General features: G+C 39.8%; 3 protein-coding genes across 8 annotated transcripts in view; 2 read left to right on the forward strand and 1 right to left on the reverse strand.

The window, feature by feature from the left end:
• Positions 1-230: 230 nt before the first annotated feature.
• Positions 231-3,604, forward strand: LOC105453765 (drebrin-like protein). 3 transcript variants are annotated; one of them, XM_011695958.1, is made up of 5 exons: positions 231-427; positions 1,010-1,178; positions 1,344-1,576; positions 1,652-1,829; positions 1,950-3,604. In XM_011695958.1, exons 1-5 carry the CDS (start codon positions 345-347, stop codon positions 2,709-2,711), a joined length of 1,425 nt encoding a protein of 474 aa, XP_011694260.1. In that variant the 5' UTR covers positions 231-344; the 3' UTR covers positions 2,712-3,604. The 3 variants fall into 3 exon arrangements, with proteins under 3 accessions (XP_011694260.1, XP_011694262.1, XP_011694261.1); XM_011695960.1 differs by lacking the exon at positions 231-427 and adding an exon at positions 458-524; XM_011695959.1 differs by lacking the exon at positions 231-427 and adding an exon at positions 557-737.
• Positions 3,498-5,273, reverse strand: LOC105453764 (cleavage and polyadenylation specificity factor subunit 4). Its single transcript, XM_011695957.1, has 4 exons — positions 5,059-5,273; positions 4,493-4,696; positions 4,101-4,290; positions 3,498-3,968 (listed from the first exon to the last, which is right to left on the reverse strand). The coding sequence occupies exons 1-4, from the start codon at positions 5,159-5,161 to the stop codon at positions 3,602-3,604; spliced, it is 864 nt and encodes a 287-aa protein (XP_011694259.1). The 5' UTR covers positions 5,162-5,273; the 3' UTR covers positions 3,498-3,601.
• Positions 5,274-5,355: 82 nt separating this feature from the next.
• Positions 5,356-20,568, forward strand: part of LOC105453766 — a 120,320-nt gene continuing 105,107 nt past the window's right edge. Inside the window, exons 1-4 of one of the 4 annotated variants that reach the window (XM_011695963.1) lie at positions 5,356-5,542; positions 8,641-11,105; positions 11,179-11,312; positions 12,047-12,182. In XM_011695963.1, the coding sequence (XP_011694265.1) occupies positions 8,780-11,105; positions 11,179-11,312; positions 12,047-12,182 (2,596 nt within the window). In that variant the 5' untranslated portion in view covers positions 5,356-5,542; positions 8,641-8,779. Of the gene's footprint in view, positions 5,543-7,246; positions 7,768-8,640; positions 11,106-11,178; positions 11,313-12,046; positions 12,183-20,568 lie in introns of those variants that run through there. The other 3 variants (XM_011695961.1, XM_011695962.1, XM_011695965.1) reach the window with 3 other exon arrangements.

A 20,568-nucleotide genomic window follows, 5' to 3' on the forward strand; every position in this document is an offset into this window, starting at 1 on the left:
GAAAATTTCTGATGTAATTGCTTATAAATTGTCTGCACATATGTATGTACGTTCCTATCGTCTTGCATTTCATTGGATCCAACCCAAAACAAAAGTTGCGCGGCGATACCTGCGCGAAGACTCAGTTTTTCGCTGAGTGGACCTACTGGTTATACTGTGTCTCGACTCTCACCAGAGGGACTTTATTCTTGCACACAGCAAAATACACCGTGAGAGTTTGCCGTCTACTTTATTCGTATGATCTATGCGGTTCCACCCGTTATCGAATCCGCCTGAATTCGTGCACTGTGCAGCCGCCTCCGCCCCGGAACTTGTTATGAACTTGATGATTTAGCGAGGGAAACATGTCAATTGATCTGACGAAAAACAAAGATGCCCTGGTGGCCGCTTGGCGCAGCGTGGTCGACGATAAATTGTCTACTAACTGGTAGGCGTACACCTAAGCCCCGATTGCATTTCCTCGATCCGGCGTCATCCGGCGTGTTAGCATCGAGTCTATTTCGGCATACTTGAGCGTATACGACGTGCGTACGAACGTCAAGTCAGCCGGTTATTTTCTGCCGATATCGAATCCATAATTGTGAATTGACACGTGTACACACGCGATCTCGCTGTTCTGCATAAATATCGGGCTGACGATAAACTCTTTCGCACCTACTGAATCTATCTATCTTAATTTTTATTTGCTTTTAAAACTTTTTTTTTATTCTCCCTTGATAATTCCTGTTGAGAAAAGAGTATGTTAGATAAGTTATCTTTCATTTGCATGAGATTTGGATATTTGAACGCGTTTAATTATTTTTATCGAATAAAAAACGATAAATGTAAGATTATGTGATTGTTTAAAACATACAGATGTATGAGAGATGGTTTTGTATAGCTATAGTTCATTAATTGCGATGTAAAATCCAATCATAATTTTAGAGCAAAGATTTTATACAACACGTAAATCTTGTACAGTTTTTTTACTTTGTAATTGAGAATTTAAATATTTTTTAATTTTCTGCAGGGCTGTGTTTGGCTATGAAGGGCAGACTAATAACTTAAAAGTGATCGGAACGGGAAGCGGCGGATTGGAAGAGATGATCGATCGATTGAGTAGTAGTCACATCATGTACGCATTTTGCAAAGTTATCGATACTAAAACAAGTCTACCAAAATGTTTGCTTATTAATTGGGTAAGTATATGGATAAAAAATATATAGAATAGATTTGTTTGCTATAAAATGACACGATACTTTGCATTTTTATGAAATGAAGAAAATATATTACACAAAACTCACATAAGTTTTATAATAATATAGTCCGTGGTGACATTTGCTTGACAAAATATTTGCTTATAGCAAGGGGAAGGTGCTCCAATCGTCAGGAAAGGAACATGCGCCAATCACATTAGAGATATAGAGAAATTGTTAAAGGGAGCACATATTACAATTACGGCGCGGTCCGAAGATGATGTAGAAGTAGACGTGATTATGGAAAAGCTCGCGCGAGCAACAGCCTCCGCGTATAAATTTAATGAACCTCGTAGCGAAAATGAAGGAAACACAGGACCTGTTGGCACAACGTATCGCAGGTATATTAATATTTCTGTCCTATGAGCATCAATTGTTTAGGCTCTCAATGTTCTTACTTAATGTTTAACTCGCAGAGTAATCCCTGCACAAGAGATAAACGCAACCGAGAGAGATCTGTTCTGGGAAAAGGAAGAAATGGAGGAGAAAAAGAGGTTGGAGCAAGAGCGACTGCGTAGTGAAGAAGAGCGACAGAAATTGGAACGAGAAATGAGAGCTCGAGAAGAAAAGGAAACGCAATTGAGGGAACAAAAAGTACGTCTCAATCCTGTATATATTTTTTTATTATATACATCTTATGTTTATCAACATATTATGTATTATATATTACATATTATTCGAATTCACATGTAGACATGAAATATTGTATTTCAGGTAACTGCTAAGGAAAATTCAATCGCTCGTCAAAAGCTGGCCGAGCAGCGTGCCGAGGAGGTGAACAACTTACGCAATCAAAAAACTGCTCAAAATTACGGCAATGATGTCGAAGATGATCATAAGTCGCGAAGCGATGAACTGCGGAAACAGAGGAGCAAGGAAACGCAACAATTGATTGCTCAACGAACGATAAACGCTCGAGCGATATTCGAACAGAATTCGGCGGCCGGCCAGATGAAGACGAGTTCGGCGCAACAATTTTTACCGAAAAACAATCACGTGGAGTCCATGAGAAAAGCGTTGGAAGAGACTCAGATAAAGGACCAGCCCGACGTGAAGCCGCGCGAGGAGACACCGGTCGAAGCGAAAAAATCTACAAGTGTGGAAACAGTGATCTCCTCATCCGCGTCACCGCCTCAGTCTCAAAATATCAATCAAGAATCGAAAACGACCGCCAATCCCCCGCAACCGGCACCCGAACAGACGTCCGAGGCTAAGGAGCAGGTCGCCGAGAATGAATTATATAACCAATTAGACGGCTCGTACTTATATTTTGACCCGAACAACGAGGGGATGAAGGCTAGGGCTTTGTATGACTATCAAGCCGCCGACGATACGGAGATCACGTTCGATCCTGGAGATATAATCACGCATATAGACGCGATTGACGAAGGCTGGTGGCAAGGGCTTGGACCTGACGGAACATACGGGCTGTTCCCCGCTAATTACGTGGAAGTTATCGAGTACAACACAACATGATAAGACGTGTGTCTCTCCGGGGAAATTTATCAAGATCATTTTTCATTTTCTTCGTAATTATCCACATAAAAAACCACCTTGTATGTAAGACATCGGTATCAGCGCAATCTTATCTGCGATAAGTATTATTACGTTTCTAGATATAAGTATCATTGAACCACGTGATGAATTAGTTTCTGAAAAACTAGAGGAAAAGTTTTTGTAATGGGAACGTGTGCTTCGTGTGTAACAACTGAAACCGCACGTCTTCGTAACATCTCACGCCTTCCAAGCCGTTGTTTAATTTTAAAGCATTTATGCATGGAGGGAGTTTACAATTAATATAACAATTCAATTAGTAACGTGTCCGAAGAGAGTTAACTGAAATGTTAATCATAACCGGTAAAATGTATGTCTTCCCAGCAGGTCATACAGGTTTTATCCCATTAATTAACCAATATTATATAAACATATATCTTTTTATAACACCCTGTATCAGATGCTGATATAGCAATAACTGAAATACATCTTATATGTATGAAACATCTTATATGACGGAAACTATGTTACTGCAAAGCTGTGTAATAACTACGTATTTAAACATATATCATTTTTAGAATAAATGTTTCAATTTGTTATAGTTCAACATAAAAGAAATTTAGTAACAAAGAATCCGCTTTTAAATGCAAGTTGATTTTTTATTTTTTTTATATTAGATTTTTAAATGTTGATGTTATGTCCAAAAAAAGCATGAAAATGCTTTTGGTTATCGTTGAAACATCGCATGGGCGGCAGTTGACATATATATTAGGTATGATAAATTATTTTATTGTATAATAGAAATTTTTATAGATAATAATGAGATAAAGTAGCATCACAATATCCATGTTACATAAATAAAACAAAGAAAATCATCTCCGATAATTCTGATTCTGTGCGCCACCCCCACTACCTGCGTGACTCAAAAACGCTAAATGACCCTTTGGACACTTATTGGCATAATGACCTTTCTGTCCGCACTTGTAACACGTCACTTCTTCGAGCGGTTTCTGCGGCCCCCGCGGCGGCGGTGGTCCATTGTGCATATTCATATGATGATGCGGCGCGTGAGAATTGTTGTCGAGCTCCTGCCTAACTTGAGCTTCCCGCACGTCGGGCGGCATTTTGTTGCAATAGATCGCTTTATGACCTCCTTCGCCACAAAAGTGACAAGTGATCATCACTTTCTTGCCCTCCTTTGGTTGCATGTCTTGCACCGCCGGTAATTCGAATCTTGGACTGTAACACAGATTAAGTTGCAAATTATTTCCAATTATATTTCTATATATTATAGACTTGTTTTTGTGTATTTTATTCATATATATATATATATATATATATATAGATAAATGGATAGATATATACACTTACTGCATGAATTTACAATTTGGCCCCTCTGGACAAAAACCGGCTAAATAAGCCATACACAGAACGCGTCTGACATGCCGATGCCGACACAAGGGACCATGCCGACAAAAACCGCGATCATACCAAGGACAGTCTCTGACTTTTGTTTCTGGATCAATGTGTAGGAATGGGCATTCCTTATTGTGACATGCGTCTGTAATAATTCACTTCATTTAAATATAATTCAGTTAATTTAGTATATGTAGTAGCACAGTTTAAATACAGAGAATATTGTATATTATTTGAAGGGATCATTTGTACTGACTGCTTAAGTAAAGTACTCAGCGAAAGGAAATAAGTTTTTCAATAATATTAATAATTTAATATATCTGTAATAGACACATCAGGCTACTTACTGAATCTAGAATAAAAATAACATTCTGGCATCTTCGTCATGTCATATTCGTGCAGAAATTCACACTGATCGCCCTTTTTGCAAAGACCTCTTAACCAGTGTTTACATACTATTGTGCGATCGCCACGAACATGCCTAAATGGACACGAAGCTCCTTTGCTACAAGTGCCTCTTGGATAAAACTGACATACTGCGGCGATTGATTCTGTAAATTAAAAGCGGAGAGATTACTTTAAAAATTTTATATTATTAACATAAAATCGATATATTCCTTCTTTCGACAATATCATACCGTATTTTTGTCGCAATAAATATAAAATAGAGATCATTATATACATGTATATATATATATAAAATTACTCCAAAATTCTGATAGACATTATTATTACTAACAAAAAATCGATTGTTAAAAAAATTCGCACTCGATATCGATATAATAAAAGCAAAACAATTGTACATGTAAGAAATTGAAATAAAAAAATAGGATAAATATGACATTTCGCTGCGCGAAGTTAACCTAACCTAACGCGAGCGGCTGTATAAAAATAATAATGTAAAGGAACATACTATCCATGCCGGTGAAAGGTAACGGAAGAGCCCCATATTGTTCGTCGAGAGCAATCTCAATGTCAAATCGCATATGCTCCACGTTCGCTACTATGCACTCCATTGTTACTGTAAAAATTCGAACAATCAAATATACAAAACACTCGTGCTCCGATTCGATCTGAACTATCGTGAAGCTGTGCCGTGATTATAGTATGCAGCCAACATTACCTGTCGCGGCAAAATGTTACTACAGCTGTGAATTGGTCCCCTCCCCCCCCCCCTCCCGGCAGTCGGCAGTGTCGGCACTCAGCACCCGGCAGTCCCGGCACCGACGAGGTTAGGTTAGGTTAGATTAGATCGAGTGCATCCAGGTGCATCCACGTATTATTTTATCCTTGTTTAACATTCGATTAACAAGGACAAAATGATATATGTATAACAGGGGTGGAGAATCGGAACGGACGGAACGCAGCTCCGGAATCTGCTCCTGCAGTGACAAGAGGTAATATATTCTTTTTAGTTGAACTTCTTGCATGATTCTTTCCGTTGGGAAAAGAAGAGAAAAGATAAAGAAATTCAGTAAAAAAAAAAACAGAATTAAGATTTAATTCGATTTTTCCTTATTATTGTGAATATTAAAGTAAATAAACCAATATAATGATAGATCGGTAAATCAATGATTGTGGATCGAGAAGGAACTGAATTTATATATCATGATTGTTAAATTTGCATATATTCAATAATCGTTCCGTATTTTTCGCAATCGCGCGGTTCCGAAAGAATCTCCCATGAGAGAAATTATTATTTTGAATACCTGTAATTTAAATGTCAGATAATTAGTAACTCATTGGAACGCGCATTATAAGTATATAAATATAATAGTAACATATATGATTTTAATCATCAATTCACTTTCACTGTCAATTATTCAATCAATTGAGATTGTTTGGTATATTATTCGCTTTATTTGACAATTAAAGTACATATATATATAATCGAAAAGTGAGTGCATGATCGTTACTTTGGCATGTATAAAGCCGTCGTTCTATAATTCTAGCTATATATTTCACAGCGCGATATATATTTTGGACAGCGATTGAATAAAATATATATAAATTAGTGATAATCGTTATTTTCTGATTTTGCAGCATTTCACGTTTGTTTCGACGATGCAAAATTGATTATCACGACAATTCCGATTTTCACAGATATTAGATTTATTCATATTTTTTTGAAATTCTCAAAAATTTGTACACTTAAAACAAGATAAAGGTATGTATGTACATTCGAGCGTTGGAATAAGGGAAAGCGAAGATTTTGATTGCAAAAAGTTCAATTATTAGCAACACGAACAGACTTAAGATTCGATTTTGTGTGTCACACGAGGTGAAAATTACAAAATTAGTGAGTGAATATTTATAATTTTATTGATCAACACCTAGTTTACTTTTAGTTAATTTTAACCAAATCGTGTGATGCACAATCGAATATCCCTGTTAGCTCGTCTGAGAACATAAAAAGTTAATATTAACCATCTGCGAGAATAAACTTTATTTTAAAATTAATTAAAATTAATTTAATTGAAAGCTTTCTATCAACGTGAAACTTATTGGTACTATCACGTGTCACTTTCGCTCCGATATTGATAAAAAAAAAGATATTATAAAATATGTATTAAAATTATATGTTCTACGACACAATTAATTTGCACATTCTTTTCTATTAATATTAATATTTTGCTATAACAAAAACAAACGTGAATTAATTTTTTGTTTACAATAGCGCGCAAAGAAAGAGATAAAGAAAGAATAAATCTTCAATCTTAATAATATTTATATATATCTTTTAAAATTCGCAATTTTCGATTACAATCCATTGCGATGATAATGCTGCAGGTATAGGAGATATCGATCGCGTGTTCGCGACACGTGGTTTAGGGGTACCGTGTCGTCATCAATGTCACGAGGAAATATCGCGATTTAATGCGGCTTGTCAGCCGGAGCAGAGCGGCACGATGCGGCGCGGCGCGGCGCCGCCTGACGTCTGCCCGTAGTGCCGTCTTGGCGGCGCCGGCGGGCCGCGAGATGCTGCCATCTGACGGACGGTCGGCGGATCGCGCTTCCGTCACTACGTGACAGCGGGCTCCGAGCGGGAGGAGTGGGGGAGCGGCGCGAGGAAGAAAATGGCCGACGAGGCTACGGTAAAAGGGCAGGGACGTCGTGCGAGGTGCGCGCTGCGCGACGCGAGTACGTCAGTTTCGCGATAGACCGCGCGAAAAAGGGCCGTCGTACCTCCGCCGGGGAAGGCCAGCCGCCGTTGTACGCGGTCGCGCGTCCCGTCGCGGAAATCCCGCGGCCGTACCAGGACTCCGCGGTGCCCGTCGTCGTCGTCGCTTGGTGCCGTCGTCGCTCCAGTGCGCTCCACCAATCGTTCGGGCGCTACGATTCGCCGTTTAAAAAAAAAGCGTTCGCGGGCCGAGTTTAGCCGACGGAAGGGCTCGCCAGAGAGGTAAACACGACACCCGTTTACTGGCGCCTCCGCCGCCTCTGCCGTTCTTCCCGTCCCGTCTCCCGTTTTCAGTTCTCCCGCGTTCTCCTCGTTGCTAAAGCGTGTGCGTGTGTTGTCGCGTCGACCGCCCGTCGCGATCGCGTCGCCGCGCCGCGCGCGATCGCCGTCCGCCGTGAAGATTCTCTCCGCGTGCGACGATTGAGATCGATCAGCAGGTTGGTGAGTTCTCTCTCTCTCTCTCTCTCTCTCTCTTTCTCTTTCTGTCTCTCTTTCTCGCACACTTGTCAGGGCCACTTGTGGCCGTCCGTCTCCGCTTTTTAAAGGGCGTGCTGCCGTCGCCGCAGCCGCAGCCGCTGTCGCGTTTTCTCGCTCTCGTCCTCGCGTCGTCCGTATATCGTCCTCTCTGTGTGTATCGCCGCCGTGCGCCCGTCGTGCTCCTCCACAAGCATCTTTGTCCGCCGTGCCGTGTCGCGTACACACGTAGGTATATACGGGCTATAACGCTCGGAGCGCACGCTCCGAGAGAAGCCCGGAGTGGAGAAGGACGCTGCGCCGCGGGTTGATTATTTATCGCACGAGTATCTCTACCTGTCGCGATGCCGAAACGGGCGACGGGCGGCGGTGTGATTTAAAGGGATCGATTTGTCAACAAGTCGATGATGGGGAGAGTGCCGCGCGCAGTGCCCGACGCAAGCACGGCGGATTCTCGCTTCGCTTGTGAAGTATCATTACGATTTCCGTCGTGTGCATCTCTCTCGCGTACGCTCCGATTCGCGTGCGTTTGTCGCTTTATTGTAACGTAAATTCGTTTTATTACACGTTGATAAAAGCGGAACGCGCTCGTAGTACCTTATCTGTCGACGTTTCCCTCTCTGATCGCGCGTTCATTTTTGCGGAAAATATTTTCTATCGCGATGTAAAATCGTGTACTGTAAAAAAAAATATATGTACAAAAATACGCGATAAAGATAAATTGGTAGCAATTGATGATCAAACGTAGTCTGTTTTATTGTTAAAACTGTAATGTAACTATAATATTAGTCGCGTTTTTCTACTTTTTGATCATTTTATGTGCATTGTGATTGCTTACAGATAAATTCAGCTTGCGGGTTGTATCGCGGTTATTAAAATCTACAATGGCAGTTAGGTAGTTGTGGAAATTAACGTTGAACATTTCACGAACTTCGAGCATATTTATATTTATTTTGAAGATGTAAAGAATACAATCATAATGAAGCCACAGAAGAAGGCTGTTGTTGCCAAAAAGGCAACTAAAATGCCAACAGTCGCCAAGAAACGTCGCACATTTACAGAGAAGACCATGCCAGATGTAAAGAAGGAGAAGAAATCAAAGAAAAATGATAAACTGGAAGATCCAAAGAAGAAGATAGATAACGATAAGAAGAAATTAGAAAAGGAGGAGAGGAAAAAACTGGACGACAAAAAGAAGCTTGAAGAGAAAAAGAAGGAACGATTTGATAAATTGGATGAAAAGAAAAAACAATTGAGTAAGGATAATGAAAAGAAATCTGATAAAATTGACGAGAGGAAGGCGGAAAAAAGAGATGATAAAGCGAATAATGAAGATATGAGTCAAGAGAATACGGATAAGAAAAAATTACAGAGATGTGAAGAGAAAGCGAAATTGGAAAAACAATCGATTGATAACAAAAAGAAATCTGAGAAAACTGAGGAAAAGAAGAAGAATGTAAAATTGGACGATAATGCAGGTGTGGAGGATAATGTAAAATCTTTAAATGCATTGGAGGATAAGGACGCGCTTGAAAATAAGATTGATATTCTCCCTCCTCTCACTAAAAAAAGAGGCAAAGATGAGAAGAAGAAAGATGTCAAGTTAATTAAATCTGATATTAAATCAATATCGAAGAATTCTGTCACGAAGGATAAAAAATCCGAACGCAAGAAAATTCCCGAGAAGGATGCGGTGAGCAATAAGATTTCTTCTCCTAGAACGAAGAAGGATTCCAAAGCAAAACAAAGTCAGAAGAAGGGCATTACAAGAAAAACAGTTCTGACGAAAAAGCCTCATTTATCGGTAGTTAAAAGATTGGTCGACAAGAAGATCAAGTTAGTCAAGCCAGTGAAAGATGAAGAAATGAGCGAAGATGAAGACGTAGTCAAGAAGGCGAAGAAGAAGAGTAGTAACTTTACTAAGAGTAAGAGTACTTTGCCAGAGAAGAAACCAAAGCTGGCTAAACACATGAAAGCCAAATTGCCTCAGAAACATTCGAAGATCAGTGCTGTTTTGAAAAGGGAAGATAAGTTGAAAACTATAACGGAGAAGATTATGGCTAAGAAGAAAATTGAACTGAAAGAGTTTGACGAAGTTTCGGCCGATCATAAAAAGGTCGCTAACAAAGACGAGGCTTGTCAAGGACTAGAAGTGAGCAGCATTAAAAGTGAGATTGAGGAAGACAAGGATTCCGATAAGTGCAAAGAAGAGAATCTTCAACCAAAAGTACAGGATAATAAGAAGGCTATCAAAAGTGGTAATAAAACTAGCGGCAAAGCTCCAAAGAAGAGTGGGAAAACGATAAGGGTACAAACGGAGAGCAATAATCAAACGTCAGTTTTATCTGAAGATGCATCTACCGAAGAATCTAACAAGCAATCCAAAATTTCCGAAGATAGTGCGAAGTCTACTACAAATTCCAAACAGGAACAAATCGGGGCCGAGAATACGGTTGAATTAAATCTAAAGGTTGAGGCAATGAATGGTGAGAGTGCCAGTGGCGTTACATCTCAATCTGACTCTGAGAGTGATTTTGACGACGACTACAAGAAGAGTAGGCATACCAAGAACAAGGAGAGGGCTAACTCACCATCGGACGAACGTGCGCGACGAATGCGACTTTTTGGCTTTTGGAGTGGACCAAAACGACACAGGGTCGCATCATTGAATGCCTTGGCTAAAGTTCACTGCCTCTACGAAAATGAGACCGGCGGAGTCTATCTTGGTGGTTTTTGCAAACCAAAGCCCGAGAAGGAGAAGGAGAAGGAGAAGGAGAAGCCGAAGAAAATGAAGGAGGAAAAGGAGGAGCAGCCACGTAAGGAGAAGGAGAAGAAAATCGAATGCAAAACGGAGGAGAACGTCTCGAAAAGAAAACTGAGAAATGTGCCGGGACTACGTGGCAAACATTGGGATATGCCGGGCAGTTCGTCATCTTCGTCTTCATCCGATGAGGAGAACTGCGAGAAGGAGAAAAATGCTGAACCAAGCAAGAAGAAAATGACCAAAAGGAGAAAGAGAAATGAGGAAGTAATGGACCTGAAGGACATGGTTGTTTGCAAGAGGATGGCCAGTCTTAATGCCACTGCCATTTTGGCTGCTTCCTACTCCGACGAGAAAAATCGTTGTGGTAGCAGCAGTGATTCCTCCACCAGTGAGTCGGAAGTAGAGATAATTAAAAGACGTAGACAAAATGACTCAGACGTAGATAAGAAGAAGTCAAGACAGGGCTCTGATCCGGAGGAGGTTATTAAGCCATCCAAGAAAGTTGTCATCGTTAACCAGGACACGGACGTCACTATCACTGGTAATTAATCATGCGTGGATTAAGCGCGAAAACTCTAACGATCTTCTTTCTACGATAACAAATTCTTTTCAAGGTGTTTACGTCAATCAAACCCGGTCCACCCATCACGAAGGTTTTTGCAGTATTGCCGGTATGCAGTACAGAATTAGTTCTACCAGTCACACTCAAACTGCAGCTACCGCGGTGGCCACTGAACTTCATGATCAGGTTTGTGTTTCATTCAAGATATTAATTTTCTTCTCACGTTTTATGCAAACGTTTATTTTATATGATATGCACATTCAAAATAGAAGCTACAAATTAGCGAACATTTATTTAGAGAAAATTTCTACACTAAAAATATAATGAATGATAATATGCAGAGTGATAAAGCAGATTTTTAGAGAATATCATTTCTTGATACATTTTTAACTGAAAAATATATTGGTAATATACACGGAATTTTATTTTAAACTTTACTTTGAAAATCATGTTAATCGCGGGACAACATAGTATTTCGAATTTTATGTGATTTTCAATATATTTTCTTTAATATATACTACAACAAGCGCACAGTAAAAAACAGAAAAATCACATAAAATTTGTAAAAACATTATGTCATCCCACGATTAACATGATTTTCAGGGTAAATTTTAAAAGGAAATTCTCTTCGTGTACATTTAATAAACCTATTTCGATATTTAAAAGACAACGTTTTAAATTAAATATTTATAAATTAAGTAAAAGTCAATTGTATTTTTGTTTTGCTTGTTTGTATCACGTAACTCTTACAAGCTATCTTACAATGAAACAAAATTATTATTACAAGTATTTTTTGTTTTAAAATTTATATTTTTTATTTATTAATATCTCTATTAACATTTCACATTTTTTTGAAATTGTTTTTTTAATTATTTAGTCGAATATAAATATATTTTCGGTTATGTATTCCTTTTTATCAGCAAAAACCGGAACAGCCTTGCAAGTCCTATACACCACTCGGCGCATTGTCTTCTATGCAGCCACCAGGTAGCCAGGGTAATCATCCTAACATGTCACCACGCAGGCATTCAGCATTCTCGGCCCCTCATCAACACGGTGAGTCAAACTGCATGTTTCTACGCTTTATTCGCCAGCTCTATCAAACACAGCCGTATAATTATCGAAAGCTACATCGTACTTTACATTCCCCTCTGTTTATTATTCGACGTGATTTAAATTAAGTTTCCACGGACCGCACATTTTACGTGAATTTACACGGCTCGTTATATTAATTTACTCGCCTCTCTCTCATGATATTCATAATGCAAACTAAACGAAGAATTACGCGTGCATTGGATAAACGGCCGGAGCCGCCTGCAGTATAGCGCAAATTGAAATCTCGTGTAAATTAGAATTTTAAATTATCTGACGCGGTGTTTTTTAACCGATTGAGACGCGTCGCAAAATTTGTTCTCGCCTTTTTTTCGGACGTACGCCACTGTGCGTTTACGTGTGTGTGCGCGCCGCACGCGTGTTATTACACCGCTCGGCGATTTCCTCCTTCAACCCGTGGCGAGCGGTTGGCTTTTCTCTTTGTTCTATTGACGCTTTCTCACCGTTCTCTCACCCTTTATCCCGCGCGATTCATCGCGAGACATACACATCGCACGCAACCGAGATGCCGCGTAGCCCCGATGACAGCGTGCGAATACACGTGTTGTATGCGTTATGGAAAGCTGACGCGTACACTCAGTTTGCGCCATTTGCTGGCGATTCAGAATCGAAAAGACGTCGTTCGGCTACGTACTTATCGCGTTTCACGTGCACGGAAAGAACGATTTTGCTGGAAGGATCTATAAAAATTTTGATCTGAAAATAATTTTATTGGAAACTTAAAAATCATAAGCATTGCTGTAAAACGTTTTGATATTCTAGCAATCAGCTTGAATTTTCAACAAAATTATTTTGATGATCCAACGAGAATTATTTTTAAGTCTGTATCCAGCAAAATCGTTCTTTCCCTGTGTTATTCTATCTAACAACTTGTGTAATTACTGGCCTCTTAATTTCATTCCTCAATTATTCCATGCGTCTCTGATGTCTGAAGATACGCAAAGGATACGCAACTATAATAACTCTTTTTGTAGATATGTACTTAGTATTTCATGATGCTAAGTATTTATCACATTAAGATGATTCGATAGTCGTGGTATAAAAAGCATTAATTAGCTCAGATCCGTTCAAATAAGTGTATATATTGTTATTGAAGTATAGAGAAAGATTAGCTATACAAATCGTATCACGGAAAAAACAATTTTGCTGAATCCCGATCTGAAAATAATTTTTGTTCAATTAAAATTATTTTGTGCGAAAGTCAAAATGATTGCTAGAATATCAAAGCGTTTATAGTAATACTTATCAGTTTTAACATTCCAACAAATTATTTTGATGATTTAATAAAAAATTATTTTCAAATCTGTGTTTAGCAAAATTTTTAGACCTTTCAACAAAATGGTTTTTTCCGCGTATATATTATATTTTCACTTATCCCGTTTTATTTAATTCGATTTATTAGATTTTAAAATCAAATCGATTATTGAAATGATTAATTTTTCTTTTATACTGTGCAAATATTTGACACCGTGATAAATTTTAGCAGTAAAATTCATGTACGAGTACATTTTGCATTATTCTATTGAAAACGATATTCGACTTACTGAGAATTTAATATTGACTTACTGAGAGAGAACGTCTTATCTTATTTCGCACTTATCTAATTACATCCCGCACAAATAACATGAAGTTCTAGTTATTATTGTAGAACTTTTAGATAATGTTAACAATCGGATTAAACGTTCGAGGAGGGCAGAGGCATTAAGTTTTCGAGTACTGGGGAACGGTGTCACGTTCCCAAAATTGTGTCTTTCTCTGAGACAAAGAAACATACTAAATTAGAAAAACTTCTTTCCAAAATAGAACTCTTTCAAGATTCGAGAAAATACGCTTTCTCTTAGACATTCCAAAGATTAAGAGGAGTCCGGATTTATGTGTAAACCGCGAATGAACTGGTGCTAATAGTCTCACGTTATTAAAGAGGTTTCACGTGATATTAAAAAAAACCTTAACATTTAGCGGAGGGAAAAGCGTCTTCAGTCAGTTTAAGGCTGCAACAAGTTTAATTCTTAGTCGAGCGAGAAGCTTACCCCGCGGATCCCGAGATATCTGCCTCTTACTATTAAAGTAGATAACATTAAATAATAATATTTAACAAACAAAAGATGAGGGAATATGTGTGTGTGTTTAATTTCAAAAAGTTAAATTTCAACGTTAAAAGTATAGAGCAATCAAATCAACTTGTTCCACAACATTTACGCGAACGTTACGCGTAAAAATGTGTAAATAGCTGCGGAACGTGTTGCGCTCTGTTTGTCCGATGACGGTACGAAAATAGATTGCCCGGATAAGGATTAAATCAACTACCCTGAGTTAATTCGCGCAAACGGATGTTACGGCCCCCTCCCCCCCTCCCCCCGCCCCGGAACGGAGTGTGTTTCGGGGAAAGATGCGTTCGTGTGTCGTTGCGTTCTCCCAAATCGGTGTACGATTCCCTTAGGGTTCATTCGGTACAAGAGCAAATTACACGCGCCTCGTCCGCAAACACGCGCCAACGCGAACGATGTTGCACATCCGCCTGCACAATTATCCCGTGCCGGTTTCCGAGAGCAAGGTCAGTGCGTGCTAGAATCTTACTGGCGCAACGTCGTGTGCCAATTCCGAAGTACCTACTATAAATCGTATGAAATTAAGACGAAAACGTGTTACTTTTTAAACGTCGGCGTTTTTGCATTACGCATGTCTTCTTTTTTTTTCTAATTATCTTAATTCGGTGACGCACCTCTATGGCGCCTTTATACGGAGGTGCGATCGCTTCGAATTGATAAGAACTGATCAAGATGCGTGGAAAACCTCCCAACAGAATTTTGCGAAAGCTCGAGTGATTTCGATAAATGGAACGATATATTTAAGAATATAATTCAAGAATTATATCCGGAAGAGGAGAAATAAAACGATTACGAATGTCGGGAAAGTGAACGGAGAGAAGGGGAGGGAAAGAGGAGGACACACGCGGTGAATACAGGTTTTCAAAGATCCGTCCTAATACCCGGCAGCGTATTCCGGATTTACGAAAAAAATAATCCGGAGGTGTGCCGATTTTCCGGAGCTGCAGGCACACCCGGTATAGAGAACCGCGATCGAGCCCGAAACTCTCGCGGAGCGCGAGTTTAATACTCCCCTTCTTATGTAAACCGTGTGTGCCGTCGCCGCTTCCGACTAACGCGGTGCTCCAGTGTATATACCATGTCGGAGATCGCGCGCGTGAGAGCGGCCGCCGCCGCCGGCGGTGGCGGAGACGGTGGCGGAGACGGCGGCGGCGGCGGCGGCGATGGTGGTGGGGCGGCGGCGGCGGTGGGGACGGTAGCGGCTGCCGATGGTGGGGGGGATGATGATGGTAGTAGTAGTAATGCGGCGCGCATATACGCGTCGCGAGGCGCACACCTGACAGTGCTCGAGTGGTAGTCGAGGGAGACGAACGTGCTTCTTTTCGGCCCGGCTTCCCGTTCCGTTTTTTCGGCCGCCGCGCACGCCGGCAGGTCCGAAACATCACCACCGTCGTCGTCGTCGTCGTCGTCGTCGTCATCGTCGTCGTCGTCGCCGCCTCCCTCTCGCCAGTGCCAGTGTACGTCGCCGGGGTTGGACGCGCGAGTGCTAGTGTTTGTCGGCTTTGATAGTGTTCCGTACTTGTGGTGCGCGTCGTACCGTGTAGCCGCCGGGGATACGAACGTACGAAATGGAGCCACGGCGCGAAAAGTAGGTAGAGAGCACTTCTCGGAGTCCGATTGCGCCGTGCCAGTCTGCCCGACTGAATTTTCTCTTCTCCGCAGCCAGCACGGAGAACGCCGTGAAATGCTCTTCGTTCTAGTCGCGATTTACGGATAATTCCTCGGAAAATTCTTGATTTTTTCTTATTCATACTGTCGGCACATTAGTTAGCATTTCCTAAGTTGTGCGAAACGTAAATTTATATACGTAATTGATAATATACGTTAAACACAACAAAATATTATGCTCCGGTTATTTGTGCGTGCGTTTTATCTCAGATAATACGGTTTGAAGGTTGAACACAAAGCGTGTACAATGTCACGCATTAGTGGCAGAAAACATGGCGTCCGAGATGAATTTTTGCGCTGCTGAAAACTCGACGCCGCACGCGAATTAATTGAGAATATTTACGGACGGAGGGCAATGAGGTAACGGCGAATCTCTCTCGCTGAGCAGACGTAGTTGACGCAGATTGTCGGCGCAATTCGGCTTCAGCCACGGTGAATTCGACAAGTGACACGTGCGGCGCTCGACGTTTATGCATCCCCGTGATCGACACGGCCGAGTCGTCCGCTGTGTCACCTTTCGATTTGGTGGACGCTCGTTGACGAAACGACGAACGAATGCTTCGGCATCATCCGATAGGTATTGACGACTGTTTTCGTCTCGCGGTCAGTTTGATTGATGTAGATTACTGCAGATGATCTTCCATACCGCATGGCTTCTCATTCACAAACACCGGTGGAAATGAACATTTCGAGACAGAGGAAATTTGAACATTGAATTTCGTAGCATCCGACAAATTCGATTCAGTTTGCGAATAATTTTTACAAACAAAGCGATGACTTTAATTATTTAACTTTTTCAAATTTTCGAGCAAAAAGGAAACATGATTATTGAATTTCGTAGCATCTGACGAACGATTCAAACAGTTTGCCAATAATTTCTACAAACGAAGCGATGACTTTAATTATTTAACTTTTTCAAATTTTCGAGCAAAAAGGAAACATGATTGTTGAATTTCGTAGCATCTGACGAACGTTTCAAACAGTTTGCGAATAATTGTTACAAACAAAGTGATGACTTTAATTATTAAACGTTTTCAAATTTTCGAGCAAAAAGGAAACATGATTGTTGAATTTTGGAATTAATCTTTTCTTAGCAAAAATAACAGGAGCCATGTTTTCTAACATTTTAACAAGTTCAGCTAAATAATTTTATAATAATTCTTAAAACCGTAATATATTTGATATCTTGATAGTTAAACGTCAAATAAAAATTTTATTAAATTTGCTTTAAATTGGAAAAACAATATTTTTTATTTATTTGCGTTTTTTTTTAAATTGAATTATAAGAGCTGTGATAGCTTTTATATTTTCATCAACAAAAATCAATTCTAAATTTTACCAACGATAACATATTTATTGTCCATCGATTTTAAAAATCTTTATATATATATATATATATATATATATATATAATATACACACATTGATTATGAACGTAAAATGTTTATTATAACAGTCTTGACCATTTACACAGTGTGTGAACATTTTATTACATATGTATTGATGATAATTGATTATGTAATATAGCTTACACTTTGTAGAGCTCGTTGTTGAGATTTAGAATTTAGAAGAAACGTAAAAGATCACGATTATTTTTATATAGTAGAGAGAAAGAGAGAGAGAGAGAGAGAGAGAGAGAGAATATATAACTATTTACAAATTCTTTTGACACCACGATTTATTCTTTATTTTTTATCTTTTTACGCGAAATATTTAAATTTGCCCATAAATAGAACTTAAATGGAAACGAAATATTCTGAATACAGTACGTGTCACTTGTTATTAAACATTTATTGTTGCGATTATTTCGAAGATTGATGTGTATGAATGATACATATTCAGAAACTTTGTTTTCATTACTTTCTTAGATCATAAATTCATTTTACAAGCGCGTATTACGATACACTCTCTGCACAGTCTTTCCGAGCGCGTTTTCCTGTTTCATCATTATTTTATTGTATTCGTCCTTTCTCGCCCGAAAACTCGCGTAAGCGTTAAAAACAGCAATAAAACAAAGTCACAACGCGCACATCGCAATCTTCTCCAGTTCGTGTAATCCGTCTTCTTTCTCCTCCGGAATTATTTTGGATCATCCCCTTTACAGTCCGTTTACTATATCTCGGATCAGATCAGGGATATTTCGCGACATGATGAAACGTTGCAACGATAAACGTGTGACCCTGCCTTGTCTATAGAGAAAAGTATAGAAGTATTGAACGTGTAAACATAGATATGCCACGTATTTTTGGATAAATGCCTTTGAATTTATTTTGCAAAAACAAAAGAATTTCCAAACGCGTTAATATTGAAAATTGAAAATTGTGTAAAATCGTATATGATTTAAAAAACTATTCTATAATACATTTTAAATAAAAAAAACTTTTTAATAAATCTTTTTAGAATATTATTATACAATAATTTTAAAATTTTTTGAACGATGAAATATTGCAAGATTTAAATCTATCTATTATTACGTCAAATCTTATGTGTCTATATTGCTGCTGAATTAACGTGTCTTAAGATTAAAAAATTACAATCGTTTGCACATATTTAATAAAATATTCCACATTATGATAAAATTATATCCCCCTTTCGTGCAATTACGAACATGTGTACTCGTAAATAATGTGTAAGCCAAATTGCGGATACGAAGTATTAGTTCTACACCATTAATACGAGATAACCATCGCGTGCTCGAGATTCATAAAATTAGGTATTCACTTCCCCGGCCTACATATGTTATGCTTGTGCTTCGGGTGTTACATGCATATCAGTGATATAAACACGATTTATAATAGTAGGGAGTGTCGCGTATCCAAAATCCTTAACATTGCTCCGAAAATGAGGCACAAGATCGCACGAAGGCGTTACCGATTTAATCGTCCCGTTTCGTCCTTCCGTCCTCCCGTCCTTCCCTATACTCGTCGGCGATTATTCGTAATTACGCCGTAGCGAGTCGTAGCACCGAAGTTCGAAGTAGCCTCCATCGCGCCGAAATATCGAATGCGACGCGTGGCGTCGCGATGCACGCCGCGGCGCCTGGAACGCATCGGCGCCACTTAAACACGCGGTGCGGTTATCACATGGGGGCGGACATGAGCACGCGATGGTTTTAGTCGAATTTGAAAATAGACCCGTGACACACACACACACGCGCGTATTAAACACGCGCGAACGCGGGGATCTGGCCTCTCGCCAGCTTCCACCAGCGTTATAGCCGAGCGGAAGCCGGCAATTTCCACGGCCGTGACTGATGCACCGCCGAATACGCGGAAGAGATAATAAGGTTCGCGCAGGTTCTTCCGCGAATCACGTGTCTCATGAGAAGCACGAGAGATCCGCTGGTTCGCGTCGGTTTCGCGTGAGTTGCTGAAGCGGAGTGCTCCGGATTACATCGTTACTTCTTTCTCTCGTCGATGAAAATCCAGCGGCAGCGGCAGCGAAGTTGCAATACCTCGTGTATCAAGATCTTGAAATTGTAGAGATGTAGTCAGACTCCGAATATACGTGCGATTGAATCGAGGCAATCCGGAGTAAAGTCTTATCGCGAAAAATTGTGAATTTTCCTAAAATAATCTGTATCATATTAATGCAAATTAATACAGACTTTTTACGCATATTTAATCGTTGTTAGAATTTCGTGCATATTTCTCAGATACCCGATTATTCTAAATATTACACCAGATACAATATTACATCCGAATATCTATTTGATTGTTTTCTTTCGAAGTAACTAAGAATTTATGTTCAAGAACTCCTTGCTTTAATTGAATGATAATTAATTTGCATAATAACAAGTCGTCGTTGCTGGAAAAATAAATTAATAATTTTATTTTGGAGAAAAAAGTGAATACTGAAATATATCGCTGTCAAAATCCTTAGTATTTCACACACGCGAAATACCTTTGAATTTCTTGACAAAAACGCAGCATTCGCACGAGAACTTGGTTTCTAAAATCACTAATTGTAAAGTCGTTAAATTTTACGTGAAGAGCCGTTCGCAACGTATAGCATTTTATTTGTGATGCGATCAATTTGAATAAAATCGTTAAATCGACAAGTTCATTCGATATCCGGGTTCAATGCTCCGAATACGCGCGTGCGACTCACTAATCCCGATATATATACCATTGTACGACGATTTCCGTTCCGGTGACGTAAGTACGTGGTCCATCCGTTATAAATCCGGCGCACACACCGTGCTTTAAGCCCTCGATAGAAGCCGCGCGAGTTTCGGCTCGTGTATCGGTCGCGAGATCACACGAATCCTCTTATGTCGCGGCGAAAACGGCCCTTTGAAGTGCGCTTCAGGGTAACGCCGCGGAGTTTGAAATTTACGTTTGACCTGCCGGTTAAGATAAACTAAACGTACAACTTCCCGATGGGTGGAAAACGACCGGTATGAAATATCGATTAGGTCACTCGGAGCTCGCGCGATATCGGTTGTGGGTCAGCACTTTAAACCCGGTAATGACATCACATTGCAGCGAAGAGTAACACAGGCCGTCGCTATTAGGAGAAATGAGGTGCCGAATACCCGAAGAGTTCTTTCA

Source organism: Wasmannia auropunctata, unplaced genomic scaffold, assembly GCF_000956235.1.
Source record: "Wasmannia auropunctata unplaced genomic scaffold, wasmannia.A_1.0 LD335995.1, whole genome shotgun sequence".
In the NCBI taxonomy this organism is placed as follows: Eukaryota; Metazoa; Arthropoda; class Insecta; order Hymenoptera; family Formicidae; genus Wasmannia; species Wasmannia auropunctata.

Excerpts from the sequence above, each read along its gene's own strand:
- LOC105453765 (XM_011695958.1), top strand. The coding sequence starts at position 345 with ATGTCAATTGATCTGACGAAAAACAAAGATGCCCTGGTGGCCGCTTGG. Across the intron at positions 428-1,009 it reads GATAAATTGTCTACTAACTG|GGCTGTGTTTGGCTATGAAG; the intron begins GTAGGCGTACAC and ends AATTTTCTGCAG. Across the intron at positions 1,577-1,651 it reads GTTGGCACAACGTATCGCAG|AGTAATCCCTGCACAAGAGA; the intron begins GTATATTAATAT and ends TTTAACTCGCAG.
- LOC105453764 (XM_011695957.1), bottom strand. The coding sequence starts at position 5,161 with ATGGAGTGCATAGTAGCGAACGTGGAGCATATGCGATTTGACATTGAG. Across the intron at positions 4,697-5,058 it reads ACCTTTCACCGGCATGGATA|AATCAATCGCCGCAGTATGT; the intron begins GTATGTTCCTTT and ends TTTAATTTACAG. Across the intron at positions 3,969-4,100 it reads CCAAATTGTAAATTCATGCA|TCCAAGATTCGAATTACCGG; the intron begins GTAAGTGTATAT and ends TCTGTGTTACAG.